This window comes from Somniosus microcephalus, chromosome 30, assembly GCF_052327205.1.
Source record: "Somniosus microcephalus isolate GS21.2 chromosome 30, FLI_Smic_1.0, whole genome shotgun sequence".
NCBI lineage: Eukaryota > Metazoa > Chordata > Chondrichthyes > Squaliformes > Somniosidae > Somniosus > Somniosus microcephalus.
This window is the reverse complement of record NC_141016.1, coordinates 9,962,453-9,978,610: the sequence shown is the minus strand read 5'-3', so window position 1 is coordinate 9,978,610 and position 16,158 is coordinate 9,962,453. Positions and strand designations below refer to the sequence as shown.

Below are 16,158 nucleotides of genomic sequence, written 5' to 3'. Positions count from 1 at the left end.
ATTATGCCTCAATTCTGCCCGAGGTTTTTTTGCAATTGCATTCAGACTAAAACAAGTCAGGCTGCAGATGTAAGCGGGCGAGTTAGTGTTAGAAAGTAAGGTGCTGAAAGAGGGGCATAAGTTTTGCATTGGGTGGACAGTTGAGATTGCATTTCAGGCAAGGGTTAAGTGCCTTTACAAGTGACAGGTTCAGATTGCCACGCTTGTGATGAACTTGCTGGCTGTCACTCTGTCCAGATCAGCTGCAAGAGGTAGACAGATCCCAGCTGCACAGCTTACAATTTCATTGCAATGAAAGGCAGTGACAATTTAACTCATTTGATTTCCCCCCCTTTCCCCTCTTACCCTTCTCCCCTCGACTTGTGGCGCACAGAGCTAATGGAAGCAGCCAGCAGCAGCAGCAGCATCCCAGCAGCAGTGTCCTCATGATCCCTTCAGTCGGGGCTCCTCGGTGCTGGAAAACCTCCTCAAGCCCTGCGGCTTCTTTAACTCTAACGATCGCGGGTCATCTTGTGCCGGAGGATTGGACGGTGGTCCGGCGGTGGATCCTTCCACGCCGCACTTCACCCGGCCCCCCCGAAGTCTGGCAGCCGATCCAGGCGCTGATTTTTTTCTTCCTGGGCAGCGGCGCTTTTTGATTGACAGCCGCGCCCTCCAATCAGCGCCCTGCCGCAGGTACCTGCATTCCACCGATGGAATGTTACAGACAATCGGCAGCCAATGGGAGCGCGGCCGGGGCGGGCGACTTCTGTGCCAGGCTTGCTTGAGGAGCTGATGTTCTCTGCACCAGTCAGGCTGCTGTGCTAGCTGGAAAGCAGTGCTGCTCCGGGATCAGAGTGAGAGGATTTGGAATAAATATTACTTGGAGAGAGGCGAAGGGGTGGGAAAGATTCAACCCTTACCCCAGTTGCAAATAAGCTTGCTGGCAGTGTTGCAAGATTCAATCTTTACCCCAATTGAAAATAAGCTTGCTGGCAGTTTTTCAAGATTCCGTCTTTACCCCATGAATATAAGCTTGCTGGCAGTGTTGCAAGATTCAACCCTTACCCAATTGAACATAAGCTTGCTGGCAGTTTTTCAAGATTCAACCTTTACCCCAATTGAACATAAGCTTGCTGGCAGTTTTTCAAGATTCAATCTTTACCCCAATTGAACATAAGCTTGCTGGCAGTTTTTCAAGATTCAACCCTTACCCCAATTGAACATAAGCTTGCTGGCAGTGTTGCAAGATTCAACCCTTACCCCAATTGAACATAAGCTTGCTGGCAGTTTTTCAAGATTCAATCTTTACCCCAATTGAAAATAAGCTTGCTGGCAGTGTTTCAAGATTCAACCCTTACCCCAATTGAAAATAAGCTTGCTGGCAGTGTTTCAAGATTCAATCTTTACCCCAACTGAAAATAAGCTTGCTGGCAGTGTTTCAAGATTCAGTCTTTACCCCAACTGAAAATAAGCTTGCTGGCAGTGTTTCAAGATTCAGTCTTTACCCCATGAAAATAAGCTTGCTGGCAGTGTTGCAAAATTGAGCCCTCTTATTTCCAATTATTGCCGGTTATTTGCGATATTGGGGAATTGTCCACGAGCATGGTCACTGTGCAAAAAAAAATAACAGGTTGCTGTGTTTATATAGGAACCAACAGCATTGCATAGCGACACAGGGCTCATGCATAAACAGCATCAATATTAATTGTTGATGCTCAGACTATTATTTATATATATAGGCCTAGAAATTGAGTTGACGCCGCGCCAGGGCTTTAGCGCTGGAAATTTAGCGCCGGCGCTAATTCCCTTGCGCGCGGCAAAAATTCAGTAGCGCCGCGCCCAGACGGCTGCCGGCGCTACTGGCGGGCGTGAGTGCCTCCCAATGGGCGCTGAGTGCCGCATTGCGGCGCTAATCCGGCGCTGTGGCACCCGATGCGGTGCGGCAGGCTGGGGAAGTGCAGGCCTCCTCCTCCCGTTAAGGAGGCACTGCCTTCACCCGATTGCTGGCCGTTTGATTTTTTCAAAAATGAGCCCGGCACCTCGGACAAGTGCCAGGCTTGCAGGCCAGACGCATCTGTTCCGCGGGGGGGGGGGTGGAGGAGTCCGGGGAGGGAGGTGCGGGCAGGCGGCCGGCGGGAAAGCGGCCGGCTGCTGCGCGACCTTAATGCGCCGGCGCTAACTTGTGTAAGACTCGGTTGCCAGAGTCTTAGTTGCAGCTGCCACGGGCAAGGCGGCCGCAACTGAATTTCGGCGCTGGGGCCCGTCGGCATGGCAACCGGGACGCTGCGCACACCGATGACGTCATCGGTGCCGGCGCAGCGCTACCGGTGCAACGCCGCTTTAGGGCCCCAGGGAATTTTTCAACTGGCCATAACTCTGGCGCTAGTCCCTCTAGCGCCTCAAAAGCGGCGCTAAGGCTAGTGAATTTCTAGGCCATAGTTTTTAAAGTTGGTATTTCTCTGTGTTTTACTTATGCTCCTATTGTTGTCAAACCTGTTGCATAAGCTGAGCATTCAGAAACAAACCTTGCTGTTGGAGTAGGGGTGAAGGGGGGGGGGTGGAGTTTGCAGACACCCTAATGCTGTACGACATTGCTAAACCTCACAGCATTTCAGATTGAAGCAAATGGACATTGTGAGGGAGGTAACTGTCAGTCATAACAAGGGGAAATCAATAATCCAATTAAAATAAAAACTAATTATAAATTATTGCAACGGGATATAGAATTTACATTTGAGGTTTTCAGAAGGGTGCCAGATTTTTCTCATTCAGGTTTGTGTAACATAAGCCCGACTCAGATAAAATTATAAGATCAATTAGCAATAAGACACCAACAGGAATACAGTGCATCATTACTTGAGGTGCCGTTTAACATTGGGCAATCTCTATACTGAACAGCCACAATGATGTTATTAAAAATAGCTTAATTACAAGCAAGATGATGTGACCATCACGATACAGCCATTTAGTTCACGATTACCATTGTATACCATACCAGATCAACATAACCGTCTTAGATTTATAATTAATGTAGCCCAGTGCACATTGCAGAGTGACAGTTTGGCTAAGTTGGGAGCTCTCTTACCTCTGAGTCAGAAGGTAGGAGGATCAATCACGTAACTCAAGCTGCTTTGCTGGAAGTGCTGTCTCTTTGACGAGCACTTCTCTAATGAGGTGTTAAACCGAGGTCTGATTTGGCTGTTCAAGGTGGATGTTGAAAGATCTCGTGGCACTACTTGAAGGGAATTCTCCCAGTGAAACGGCCAACATGCCTCCCCCAATCAACAGCACCCAAAAAAAACTGATCAATTCATCACGCAGCTCATTGCTGTTTGTGGAATCTTCCTCAATAACCGCACATGAGCGTCAACTGAGATTCTGTGCTCAAGGCCAGGAGTGGGATTTGAACCCGCGACCTTCTGACTCAGACACAAGAATTCTACCAACTGGGCAAAGTTGACACAATCATTTATTTATTTAAGAGAAATAAATCAAATCTAATATTGTATGAATCACCAACTTGATTTTTTAAATGTTAAGATAGGAATCCACTCCTTCTTTTGAAAGCAACTTGGATGCACATCAATTCAGATATAGCAGCAGATGATAAAGGAGTTTCCAACAACAACAACAACTTGGATTTATATAGCGCCTTTAACATAGTAAAACATCCCAAGGCGCTGCACAGGAGTAATTTAAGACAAAAAATTTGACACCGATCCACATAAGGACAAATTAGGGCAGGTGACCAAATGCTTGGTCAAAGAGGTAGGTTTTAAGGAGCATCTTCAAGGAGGAGACAGAGGTAGCGAGGCGGAGAGGTTTAGGCAGGGAATTCCAGAGCTTAGGGCCTCGGCAACAGAAGGCACGGCCACCAATGGTTGAGCGATTATAATCAGGGATCCTCAAGAGGGCAGAATTAGAGGAGCGCAGATATCTTGGGGGTTTGTGGGGCTGAAGGAGATTACAGAGATAGGGAGAGGGCGAGGCCATGGAAGGATTTGAAAACAAGGATGAGAATTTTGAAATCGAGGCGCTGCTTAACCGGGAGCCAATGTAGGTCAGTGAGCTCAGGGGTGATGGGTGAATGGGACTTGGTGTGAGTTAGGACACGGGCAGCCGAGTTTTGGATGACCTCAAGTTTATGTAGGGTGTGGGAGGCCAGCCAGGAGTGCGTTGGAATAGTCGAGTCTAGAGGTAACAAAGGCATGGATGAGGGTTTCAGCAGTGGATGAGCTGAGGCAAGGGCGGAGACGGGCGATGTTACGGAGGTGGAAGTAGGCGGTCTTTGTTATGCTGCGGATATGTGATCGGAAACTCATTTCAGGGTCAAATATGACCCCAAGGTTGCGAACAGTGTGGTTCAGCCTCAGACAGATGTTAGGGAGAGGGATGGAGTCAGTGGCGAGGGAACGGAGTTTGTGGCGGGGACCAAAAACAAAGGCTTCGGTCTTCCCAATATTTAACTGGAGAAAATTTCTGCTCATCCAGAACTGTACGTCGGACAAGCAGTCTGACAATTTATATACCGTGGAGGGGTCGAGAGAAGAGGTGGTGAGGTAGAGCTGGGTGTCGTCAGTGTACATGTGGAAACTGACGCTGTGTTCTCGGATGATGTCGCCAAGGGGCAACATGTAGATGAGAAATAGGAGGAGGCCAAGGATAGATCCTTCCAAACTGAAACTGGGTGGGCACAAGGTGACCTGACATCTCTTCCTGTAGTGTGTCAGAATTACCTTGGGGGAAAAATTCAGTTGTTTGCGCCTCCCATTAGCGCCTTAAGAGGGCGCTAATGGGGCGCAAAGTAACTAGCACCCGGGCGCGGCGATGTTTGCGCCGCTCGCGAAATTAACTAGACATTTTGCGGCAGCGCTAAACACTACCGCCACGATCTCCTGCGCCGGCAGATTGTGACGTCAGTCGAGTGCGCAACACCCTGTTAGCGCCCCGGACCGGATATTGAGTGGCGCCCCCTGCCTTACCACCTGCCGCTAGCAACGACCGGTTGAGGGGAGCGTTTTGCAGTCAGAAAGGGACTAGGGGAGCGCTATTTAAAGGCGACCGCTTCCTGCCTTTTTTTGTCGGTGACATTTTTGCACCACGCATTCTGAGAGAGAGAGAGACTTCTGGAGAGATTCAACGCTGGGTGAAGGAGTTTTGGGTACTGAGCAGCACTTTGCAGGTTCATTTTGATTTGCCCTTCCTTGTATCGATTTAGAAGAGACTAAACTTTGCGCCCGGCCGATAATGGCGCCCCAAACGGGGCGATACCGAATTTCTCCCCCCTTGTGTTGAAGTTAGCTGCTGACTCTCAGGTTAGGTTTGCACCTTGCCACCCACCCATCAAGCTAGGTCTCGTGGCTCGGCCAGTACTTATAGAAACCGCACAATTTTGATTTCAATGCAACTGAAAAGTGGGCGGTGTCTATAACGGGCGGCTTATCTGCAAGGCCAACAACAATAAGCCTGCATTTATAGAGCGCCTTCAACGTAGTAAAATGTCCCACGGTGCTTCACAGGAGCGTAATGAGTCAAAAAAAACTGATGCCAAGCCACAGAAGGAGACACGAGGAGAGGCGTGCAAAAAGCTTGGCCAAAGAGATAGGTCTTAAAAGAGGAGAGTGAGGATGAGAGGCAAAGAGGTTTAGGGAACAAATTCCATAATGTAGGGCCTAGGTGGCTGAAGGCACGGCCGCCAATGGCGGGGCAAAGGAGATGGGGGGTGCACAAGAGGCCAGAGTTCGAGGAACGCAGAGTTCTTGGAGAGTTCACAGAATCACAGAAACCCCACAGTGCAGATAGAGGCCATTTCGGCCCATCGAGCCTGCACCGACACATATCTCACCCGATCCCCGTAACCCCTACACCAACACATATCCCACCCTATCCCCGTAACCCCACGTATGGGATTAATCCCCCTAACACTAAGGGTTAATTTATCACAGCCAATCAACCTAACCCGCACATCTTTGGACTGTGGGAGGAAACCGGAGCACCCAGAGCAAACCCACGCAGACACGGGGAGAATGTGCAAACTCCACACAGACAGTCACCCGAGGCCGGATTTGAACCCGGGTCCCTGGCGCTGTGAGGCAACAGTGCTAACCACTTATGCCACCGTGCTGGTGGCATAAGTGGGACTCGAGAATGTTACAGAGATAGGGAGGGGCGAGGTCATGGGGATTTGATCACGAGGATAAGAATTTGAAAATCGAGGCGTTGATGGAGCCAGTGTAGGTGAACGAGCACAATGGTGACAGGTGAACGGGACTTGGTGCGTCAGGATACAGGCAGCAGAGTTTTGAATGAGCTCATGTTTATGGAGGGCGGAAGATGGGAAGCCGGCTGGGAGTGCATTGCAACAATTGAATGTGGAGGAAGTGAAAGCATGGATGAGGGCTTCAGCAGCAGCTAGGCTGTGGCAGGGGCAGAGGCGGGCGATATTACGGCGTTGGAAGTGGGCGGTCTTTGTGATGGAAACGATATGGGGTTGGAAGCTCAGCTCAGGGTCAAATAGGATGTCGTGGTTGGAAACAGTCTCGTTCAACCAGAGACAGTGGCAGGTAAGGGGGGGATGGAATCGATGGCTAGGGAACGGAGTTTGTGGCGGGGGCCGAAGATAATGGGCTCGATTTTGTCAATGGGGAGTCTTTGGAGGCGGGACTCCCACTTTTTGGTTTGTAGTCCCGCCTCCATCGACTTGTGGCCAACCCACGCTATTCAGCAGGCCAATTAAGGGACACCTGGTTACTGGTGATGTCAGTGATTGACATTTCATCTGTCAAGAGCTTTTGACAGATGAAAAATCAGCGTTTGACAGCTCTGTGAAGCTGTCAAACACTGACAATCTGTCTACTAACTTGAGTCCTTCTACACAGACTCAGTTAGAGAGCTCTCCAGACCAGAAAGCAGAGGCTGCAGCTTTTGACAGTTCAGCGGCCATTCTGCTTTCTGTGCAGGTGAGCTGAGGGCCTCCCGAGAACTGGAGGAAGGAAGGCTGCAGGAGAAAGTAAAGGTAAGTAAAACTTATTAAAACACTTTACACTTCCCTCACACACTTACCTCTGCACACATGCACCCATCACTCACCTGCACAACGGACATCTTGACCCCTCCAACCCCTGCAGACCCACAGTCCGCCTCGCTAACTTGGCGTGGTTCGGAGCCATCGGACAGCCCACACTTCAGGGCTAAAAATAGGGATTAGGCAAAAAACTGCCTGTTAACTACCTGTTAACAGGCAGTTAATTGGCACTAATCCCCTTCCCGCCTCGGGGAGGCGGCCCCCAGCACAGATCGGGTACCCGCCTCCTTGGACATTGGCACGGAGGCGGGTTGGGGGCAGGATGGGTTCCTGCCCCCTGATTCTGCAATTTTCCCACCACTCCCGCCTCCAAACCCGCCTCCTCGGGGCTTGGAAAATTGAGCCCATAGTCATGGGTCTTTCCAATAGTTCATTGGGGAAGATCTCGGTTCATCCAGGACTGGATGAGAATACGGAGGGACTGGAGGGATTGAGAGGTGTGGTGGTGAGGTAGAGCTAGATATTGTCAGCATGCATGTGGAACCTGTCATTGTGTCTTCGAATGATGTTGTCGAGGGGCAACATGTTGACGAGAAATGGGAGGATGCCAGGGATAGATCCTTGGGGGAACCTCTGAGATAACAATAATCTTGATATGACTCCAGAATGCAGCTGTGTGTGACTGCCTCAGGATCTCACACTACTTGGGTTTGATACTACATGGAGTATAGCTCCTGCAGACTATTTTAAAACAGTTTTCAGAGAATCTGTGGATTTCATGGACACTTTCTAAGCTTACCTTGGGTGTGTCAGCCTTGGCTCAGTGGGCAGCACTCTCACCTCTGAATCAAGAAGGTTCTGGATTCAAGTCCCACTCCAGAGACTTACAGCACATAATTCAAGCTGACACTCCCAATGCAGTACTGAGGGAGCGCTGCACTGTCGGAGGTGCTGTCTTTCAGATGAAATGTTAATCTGAGGCTCCATCTGCCCTGTCAGCTGGATGTCAAGATTCAAGATCATTTTATTGCCATATGTAACTTTAGTGCCATATGTAATTTTAGTGCCATATGTAACATATGGCCACTATTTAAAAGCAGAGCAGCGTCAATATTTATCCCTCAACCAACATCGTTAAAAATAAACAGATGATCTGGTCATTTATCTCATTGCTGTTTGTGGGAGCTTGCTGTGTACAAATTGGCTGCTGCGTTTCCTACACTACAACAGTGACTACACTTCAAAAAGTACTTCATTGGCTGTAAAGTGCTTTGGGACGTCCCGAGGTCGTGAAAGTCGCGATACGAAAGCAAGTCTGTCTTTCCTTCTTTCTTTCCTTTCTGACAGCGACTTGATGGTGTGAACTTTCTCACCCGCACTCTCAATGTGCTTAAAATTCACCGTCTGGGAACGCAAATCTGGGAGTGCGTACGACATGTGCGTAGATCTCTCTCCAGACGACAAGAGTGACGTTCACAGACAGCCAGTAAGAATGTGGTACTGAATCCAGATTTTCGCTACTAATCTCAGAATGGTAGTCAAAAGTTTCAGGGCAGATTTTGTAATATTTCATTCAGCCCCCTCTTGTGTTGTTCTGCAAAGATGAATTGTCTCTCCTGTTAGGCTCTACCTCATTTTAAAATGTTTCCCCAGATCACTGTAATATGGAGTGAGAAATTTCCTCCCACATGTCCTGTCGGAACACAGTCTGTTGGGTTTTACTTTGTGATGTAAAGCATTTACATCTATACTGTAAACATGCCAGTCTCCTACGCTTCAAAACAAACAAGTACGCCACCACACAGGCTGCTAGTACAATCCAGCTGTTCTGCATTGACAGGGTGATTTGCTCTGGTTATTTTCTCCATCTATACAAAGACACACACACAAGGCACTTTCCTTTCACAGAGGGGCAATCCACCGCTAGTCTTGCAGTTCCTGCCCTGTCAGCTGCCCTTCTAAAAGCAGCAAGGAAACAACGGCCTGAAGATGTGGACTACAGACAGAAAGCAGAGAGTGAAAGAAAGAAAGAAAGACTTGCATTTATATCGTGCCGTTCACGACCACCGGACGTCTCAAAGCGCTTTACAGCCAAAGAAGTACTTTTGAAGTGTGGTCTTCTTCTTCTTAGGCAGTCCCTCGGAACCGAAGATGACTTGCTTTCACATTAAAAATGAGTTCTCAGGTGACTGATGAGTCCAATGCGGGACCTACAGTCTCTGTCACAGGTGGGGCAGACGGTGGTTGAAGGGGCGGTTGGGTGGGGTGCTTGGGTTGACGTGCGCTCCTTGCGCTGCCTGCGCTTGGCTTCCGCTTGCTCCCGGCGAAGAGACTCGAGGTGTTCGGCGCCTTCCTGGATGCTTCTCCTCCACTTTGTGCGGTCTTGGGCCAGGTGTAATGTATATACCTTTAAGGGGGGAACTACTTTTTACAGCTCATGTATACTGTAGTACAGGCAGTGACCACACCTGTATATAGCACTGAGTAGTAATCTGTACAGGCAGTTCCAGAGTGAGCCACGTTGAGTAAACACCTGTTGTACCGTTCTCCTGCAGTCTGTGTCTTACTACTGACGGACACAACATTGGCGACGAGGCAAATTCGATCCTATCTGCAACTCTGCATCACCTCCCAGGAATTCGTTCCTGGAGACCAGTAGATTGGAGGTCAAGGCCAGAGACACGGGCGTCGACCACGGGCAACTGCCCAGTCATCCAGCAGAGACTCGAGAATTGCGGGGGAGGCTGTTGAGAGCCAGGCTTGGTTTTCCAGTCATGGTGGTCCAGCGAAATGGGTTGGCAACAGGTAGTGCACAGACCCTTCCCGGACAGCGGCGGGCTAGAGCCCGACCGAGCGGCACAGCAAAGGGCCGAGCAGCATCGACGGGAGAGAGAGAGAGAGGGCAGAGCGCACAGGGCGCAGCCGGTGTTCAGGGGCTGAGCAGTGTCGAGGAGAGGGAGAGAGACACGCAGACACCCGCGAGGCGCCGCCATTGCCACGAGGACCGCCGAGAGCGGCGTTGGCAGCAGCGCAGGAGAAGCACGCGAAACCTACAGGGCGCCGCCATTGCCACGAGGACCGCTGAGAGCGGCGTTGGCAACAGCGGGGGAGGAAGGAAAGCGCGGGAGACACCATTTTAAGCCATTGTAAACCACTCCCAAAATGCCGAAGAGTGGCAGTATCACCGCATTTGACAATGAAGTCGAAGATTGGACTACATATGTGGAACAAATAGAGGTATACTGCAAGGCAAATGAGGTGTCAGATGACAAGAAAGCGCCGGTATTGTTAAATTTAATGGGTGCAAAGACGTATGGCTTATTACGAAATCTAGTAACCCCAGCGAAGCCAGTGGAAAAGAGTTTTGGAGACATAGTGACGATACTACAGGAACATTTAAACCCCACACCGCTGCTGATAGCAGAAAGATTCAAGTTTCACAAACGGAACCAGCATAAGGATGAAAGCAATGCTGAATATTTAACAGAACTGCGCAAACTATCGAAACACTGTCAGTTTGGAACGGGACTGGCAGATACCTTAAGGGACAAGTTTGTGTGTGGGCTTCAAAGTGAAGGAACCTAGAAACAGCTTTTATCTGAAAAGGACCTTACGCTGGACAAGGCTTTCAGCATTGCGGTATCATATGAAGCAGCAGCACGGGGCGCTGCAGAGATACAACAGAGACCGCAAAAATATGGCACAAACGAAATGTCATACAGAACAGAGAAGTGCTATCGCTGCAGCAGAACAACACACGACCACAATGATTGCTGGTTCAAAGACAAAGTGTGCAGACAGTGTGGAAAAGTAGGACACATAGCACGAGTCTGCAGGTTGGGAAAGAAAACCAGCAATAAGAAATCGCCAAAAGAAAAGTACAAGAAGGTACATAAGGTGACGGAGAATAGTTCAGACGAACAAAAGGGTGATACCGACTCCGAAAACAGGGAGCTGAGTTGTCTGAAACTACATAATGTGATCAAAACGGAGGATCACCGAACCATTTGGGTCACTCTCAAGATAGCAGGAGTCCAGGTAAAAATGGAATTGGACACAGGATCAGCCCTAACAGTCATAAACCGACGGGACTACGAGCGGCTATTCTCACACATACCCTTGAGAGACACAAAAATTATTTTGAAGACGTACACGGGGCAAAAAGTCTACCCCAAAGGAAAAATAAGGGTGACCGTTATATATAACGGTAAGGAAACACCAAAACTAGACCTGTATGTATTGCAAGATGGAGGACCACCATTACTGGGATGTGAATGGATCCGGAAAATACAGCTGGATTGGCATTCCATACAAGCACTGACTGTGGCTGCCAAAAAGGATGACGACGTCACACCTGGACGACTGTCAAAGATCCTAACCGACGTGCAAGAAGTGTTCCAGCAAGGACTCGGAACACTAAAAGGCATGACAGCAACAATTAAAATCGAAGAAAACGCAAGCCCAAAATTTTTTAAGGCCAGGCCGGTACCTTATGCGATCCGCCCAGCCGTCGAAGCAGAGCTGGAGAGTTTGGAACGTTCAGGAGTACTGTCCAAGGTAGACTGGAGCGAGTGGGCTACACCCATCGTCCCTGTGATGAAAAAGTCATTGAGCAGCACGCCTGGGGAACCAAGGAAGGTTCGCATCTGTGGGGACTTTAAGGTAACAGTGAACCCAATCCTTCACACCGTGCAATATCCACTTCCACGGATTGAAGATATTTTCGCCTTGCTATCTGGAGGGAAACGCTTCACTAAGATTGATCTGGCCCAGGCGTATCTGCAAATGGAGGTAGAAGAAGCATCAAAAAAATACCTCACAATCAACACCCATAAAGGTCTCTACCAATACAACCGGCTGGTATTCGGGGTAGCATCAGCTCCGGCTATTTGGCAAAGGGCAATGGAACAAGTCCTGCAAGGGATCCCAGGGACCCAGTGTTATTTGGGCGACATCCTGGTCATGGGCGAAAATGACAGTGATCACCTCGCCAACCTGGAGCAGGTGCCCACTAGATTGAAGGAATATGGGCTCCAAGCTAACCGCCCCAAATGCGAGTTTTTTAAAAAACAGATCTCGTATTGTGGCTATGTTATCGATAAAGAGGGGTTACATAAGTCCCCAGAAAAGATTGAGGCAGTAGTCAAGGCTCCAGCACCGGAAAACGTGTTACAACTGAGGTCGTTCCTCGGGCTGGTAAACTACTACCATAAGTTCTTGCCAAATTTGTCTACAATACGACACCCACTGAACACCCTACTGCAAACTGGAGTGCCATGGAAGTGGAGTGACGAATGTAAACGAGCTTTCCAGAAGAGCAAAACACTAATCACATCGAAAGAGGTATTGGCCCATTTCAACCCAGCACTACCAATTCGGTTGGCGTGTGATGCGTCACCCTACGGCATTGGAGCGGTGCTGTCGCACATATTCTCGGACGGCTCAGAGAGGCCAATAGCCTTTGCGTCACGATCACTAACCTCAGCCGAGCGTAACTACGCCCAGATTGACAGGGAGACCCTCAGCCTAGTGTGAGGAGTGAAAAAGTTCAATCACTATCTGCACAGGCAGAAATTCACCTTGCTTGACTGACCACCAGCCTCTTGTCTCCATTTTTAATCCGAAGAAGGGCGTTCCGGTGATGACTGTACAACGACTACAAAGATGGTCACTCTTTCTAGGGGCGCACCACTATGAGATTGAATATAAGGGCACGAAACAGCATGGAAATGCTGATGGGCTATCACGCCTGCCACTGCCTACTGCGGAGGAAGCACCAGCAGTGGATCCTGTCGAAATATTTCATTCGACTATAGTTGAATACCTACTGGTAACTAACGCTCGTATGGAAAAGGAGACCCGAAATGACCCGACACTGTCTCGGGTATATGATTTGATGGTGAAGGGATGGCCAGCACATGGCGACTCACTGTTGCCAGCATTCTCGACAAGAAAAGAACTGCTGTCAGTGTGCCGGGGACATTGATGTGTGGATCCCGAGTGGTAATTCCACCCAAGTTAAGGGATAGAGTGCTCCATGAGCTTCATGAGGGTCATCTGGGAGGGGTAAAAATGAAAAGCCTTGCCAGGGCTTATGTGTGGTGGCCGGGAATCGATAAACAAATCGAGGACCTGACCAAGAGCTGCTCAGGATGCCAGATAGTCCAAAATGCACCACCACATGCCCCTCTACACCCATGGGAGTGGCCCTCATCTCCATGGCAACGGGTGCATATTGATTTTGCTGGTCCATTCCTGGACTCAATGTTTTTAATAGCCGTGGATGTGCACTCGAAATGGCCTGAGGTCATCAAAATGTCCTCCACCACCACGGAAAAAACGATTGCAGTCCTACGGACCATTTTTGCCAGGAACGGCTTGCCAGAACAGATTTGCTCCGATAACGGACCACAGTTTGTGTCCGAAGAGTTCCGGAGGTTTATGCAGAAAAATGGGGTAAGGCATTACACATCCGCCCCGTATCATCCAGCCACAAATGGATTGGCTGAGAGGTTCGTACAAACCTTTAAGAAGGCAATAAAGGCTATGTGCAATGACAACATTCCGCTGCAGCATAAGGTGGACAATTTCCTGTTCGCCTACCGGAATGCAACACATGCAGTCACCAACCAGGCCCCGGCCATGATGTTCTTTAACCGAAGGTTAAGATCTCGCCTGGATTTGCTCAGACCAAACGTACGAAGAGATGTTGAGAGTAAGCAATTCCAGCACATCCATGAGAAGCCAACAAGGAGCTTCAATGTAGGGCAACCAGTCTTGGCCCGCGACTACCGAACAGAAAAATGGCAGCCAGGAACGATATGCACACGGCAGGGCCCACTAATGTACACAGTGGACGTTGGGGAGAACATCGTGAGACGCCATGCTGACCAGATCCTAGAGTCACAGGAACAAGTCAACCCCATGCCTCACCCATACGTACCTGGTAAGGAACCTGACGTACAGGTCGCATCTACCCCAGAAACAGTAACATCGGAAACTGATGACCCAACCGATGACAGGGTGCCAGAATCGCCTCCGCACCAAGAGCGAGACACTCGGGAAAGGCACTATCCAGAAAGGATCAGGAAGCCTCCCCAAAGACTGAATATATAAATGGACTATTTTCAGCTGACGTTGTATGCTAAAAGTGTTAATTGTAATTAGTTTGATATTTAATTGTTAAATGAGTGTTATGGTACTGTTAATCTAAAAGGGGAGGAATTGTAATGTATATACCTTTAAGGGGGGAACTACTTTTTACAGCTCATGTATACTGTAGTACCGGCAGTGACCACACCTGTATATAGCACTGAGTAGTAATCTGTACAGGCAGTTCCAGAGTGAGCCACGTTGAGTAAACACCTGTTGTACCGTTCTCCTGCAGTCTGTGTCTTACTACTGACGGACACAACACCAGGGATTCCCAGGTGTCGATGGGGATGTTACACTTTTTCAAGGAGGCTTTGAGGGTGTCCTTGAAGCGTTTCCTCTGCCCACCTGGGGCTCTCTTGCTGTGTCGGAGCTCCGAGTAGAGCGCTTGTTTTGGGAGTCTCGTATCGGGCATGCGGACAATGTGACCCGTCCATCGGAGCTGATCGAGCGTGGTCAAAGCTTCGATGCTGGGGATGTTGGCCTGAGCAAGAACACTGATGTTGGTGTGCCTATCCTGCAAATGGATTTGCAGGATCTTGCGGAGGCAGCGTTGGTGGTACCTCTCCAGTGCTTTGAGGTGCCTGCTGTACATGGTCCATGTCTCTGAGGCAGACAGCAGGGCGGGTATCAATGCTGCTCTGCAGACCATGAGCTTAGTGCCGGGTTTGAGGTCCTGGTCTTCAAACACTCTCTTCCTCAGGTGACTGAAGGCTGCACTGGCACACTGAAGGTGGTGTTGGACTTCGTCGTCGACGTCTGCCCTTGTTGACAGTAGGCTCCCAAGGTATGGAAAGTGGTCCTCGTTGTCCAAGGCCTTGTCGTGGATTTTGATCATCAGGGGGCAGTACTGTGTGGCGGGGGCAGGTTGATAGAGGACCTTTGTCTTACAGATGTTTAGTGTAAGGCCCATGCTCTCGTACGCTTCGGTGAAGGTGTTGACGATGGTTTGGAGTTCGAACTCCGAGTGAGTGCAGACGCAAGCGTCGTCTGCATACTGTAATTCGACGACAGAGGATGGTCACTGTTGTAATGTGGGAAACGCGGCAGCCAATTTGCACAATGCAAGGTCCCACAAACAGCAATGTGATAATGACCAGATAATCTGTTTTTGTTATATGTGAGTGAAGGGTAGCTATTCACAGTGGCAGAAGGTGGGTAGTGGTGTTCCACAAGGATCAGTTCCACTGCGGTTCACAATTTACATTAACGATTTAGACTTAGGAATCAAAACCACAGTTTCTAAATTTGCGGATGACACCAAATTGGGGGGATAGTCAATACTGAGGAGGACTGCAACAAATTACAGGAGGACATTAATAAACTTGCAGAATGGGCAAATAATTGGCAAATTAAGTTCAACACAAGTAAATGTGAAGTTTTACATTTTGGTAGGAAGAATAGGGAGGTCACTTATCACTTGGAGGGTGCGAGTCTAGGTGGGGTAGAGGAACAAAGGGATCTCGGAGTACAAATACACAAATCACTAAAAGTAGCGACAAAGGTTAGCCATAAAAAAAGCAAAACAAGCACTAGAGTTTATTTCTGGAGGGATAGAATTGAAAAGTAGGGAAGTTATGCTAAGCTTGTATTGAACCTTGGTTAGACCACACTTGGAGTACTGTGCACAGTTCTGGTTGCCATATTATAAAAAGTATATAGAGGCACTGGAGAGGGTGCAGAGAAGATTAACAAGGATGATACCAGAAATGTGAGGGTCTACGTATCAGGAAAGGATGAACAGGCTGGGTCTCTTTTCTCTTGAAAAAAGAAGGCGGAGGGGGTGACCTAATAGAGGTCTTTAAAATTATGAAAGGTTTTGATGGAGTGGACACACAGAGAGAATGTTTCCACTTGTGGGGAAGAGCATAACTAGAGGCCAACAATATAAGATAGTCACCAAGAAATCCAATAGGGAATTCAGAAGAAACTTCTTTACCCAGAGAGTGGTGAGAATGTGGAACTCGCTACCACAGGGAGTGGTCGAAGTGAATAGTATC

General features: G+C 49.0%; 1 protein-coding gene across 2 annotated transcripts in view; it reads right to left on the bottom strand.

Moving 5' to 3' along the window:
* The window catches only part of LOC147097912 (netrin receptor UNC5D-like), a 743,147-nt gene extending 742,396 nt beyond the window's left edge, over positions 1-751 (bottom strand). For both annotated transcript variants that reach the window (XM_085970980.1, XM_085970983.1), the window contains exon 1: positions 346-751. In XM_085970980.1, the coding sequence (XP_085827106.1) occupies positions 346-427 (82 nt within the window). In that variant the 5' untranslated portion in view covers positions 428-751. The remainder of the gene's footprint in view (positions 1-345) is intronic.
* Positions 752-16,158: the final 15,407 nt, after the last annotated feature.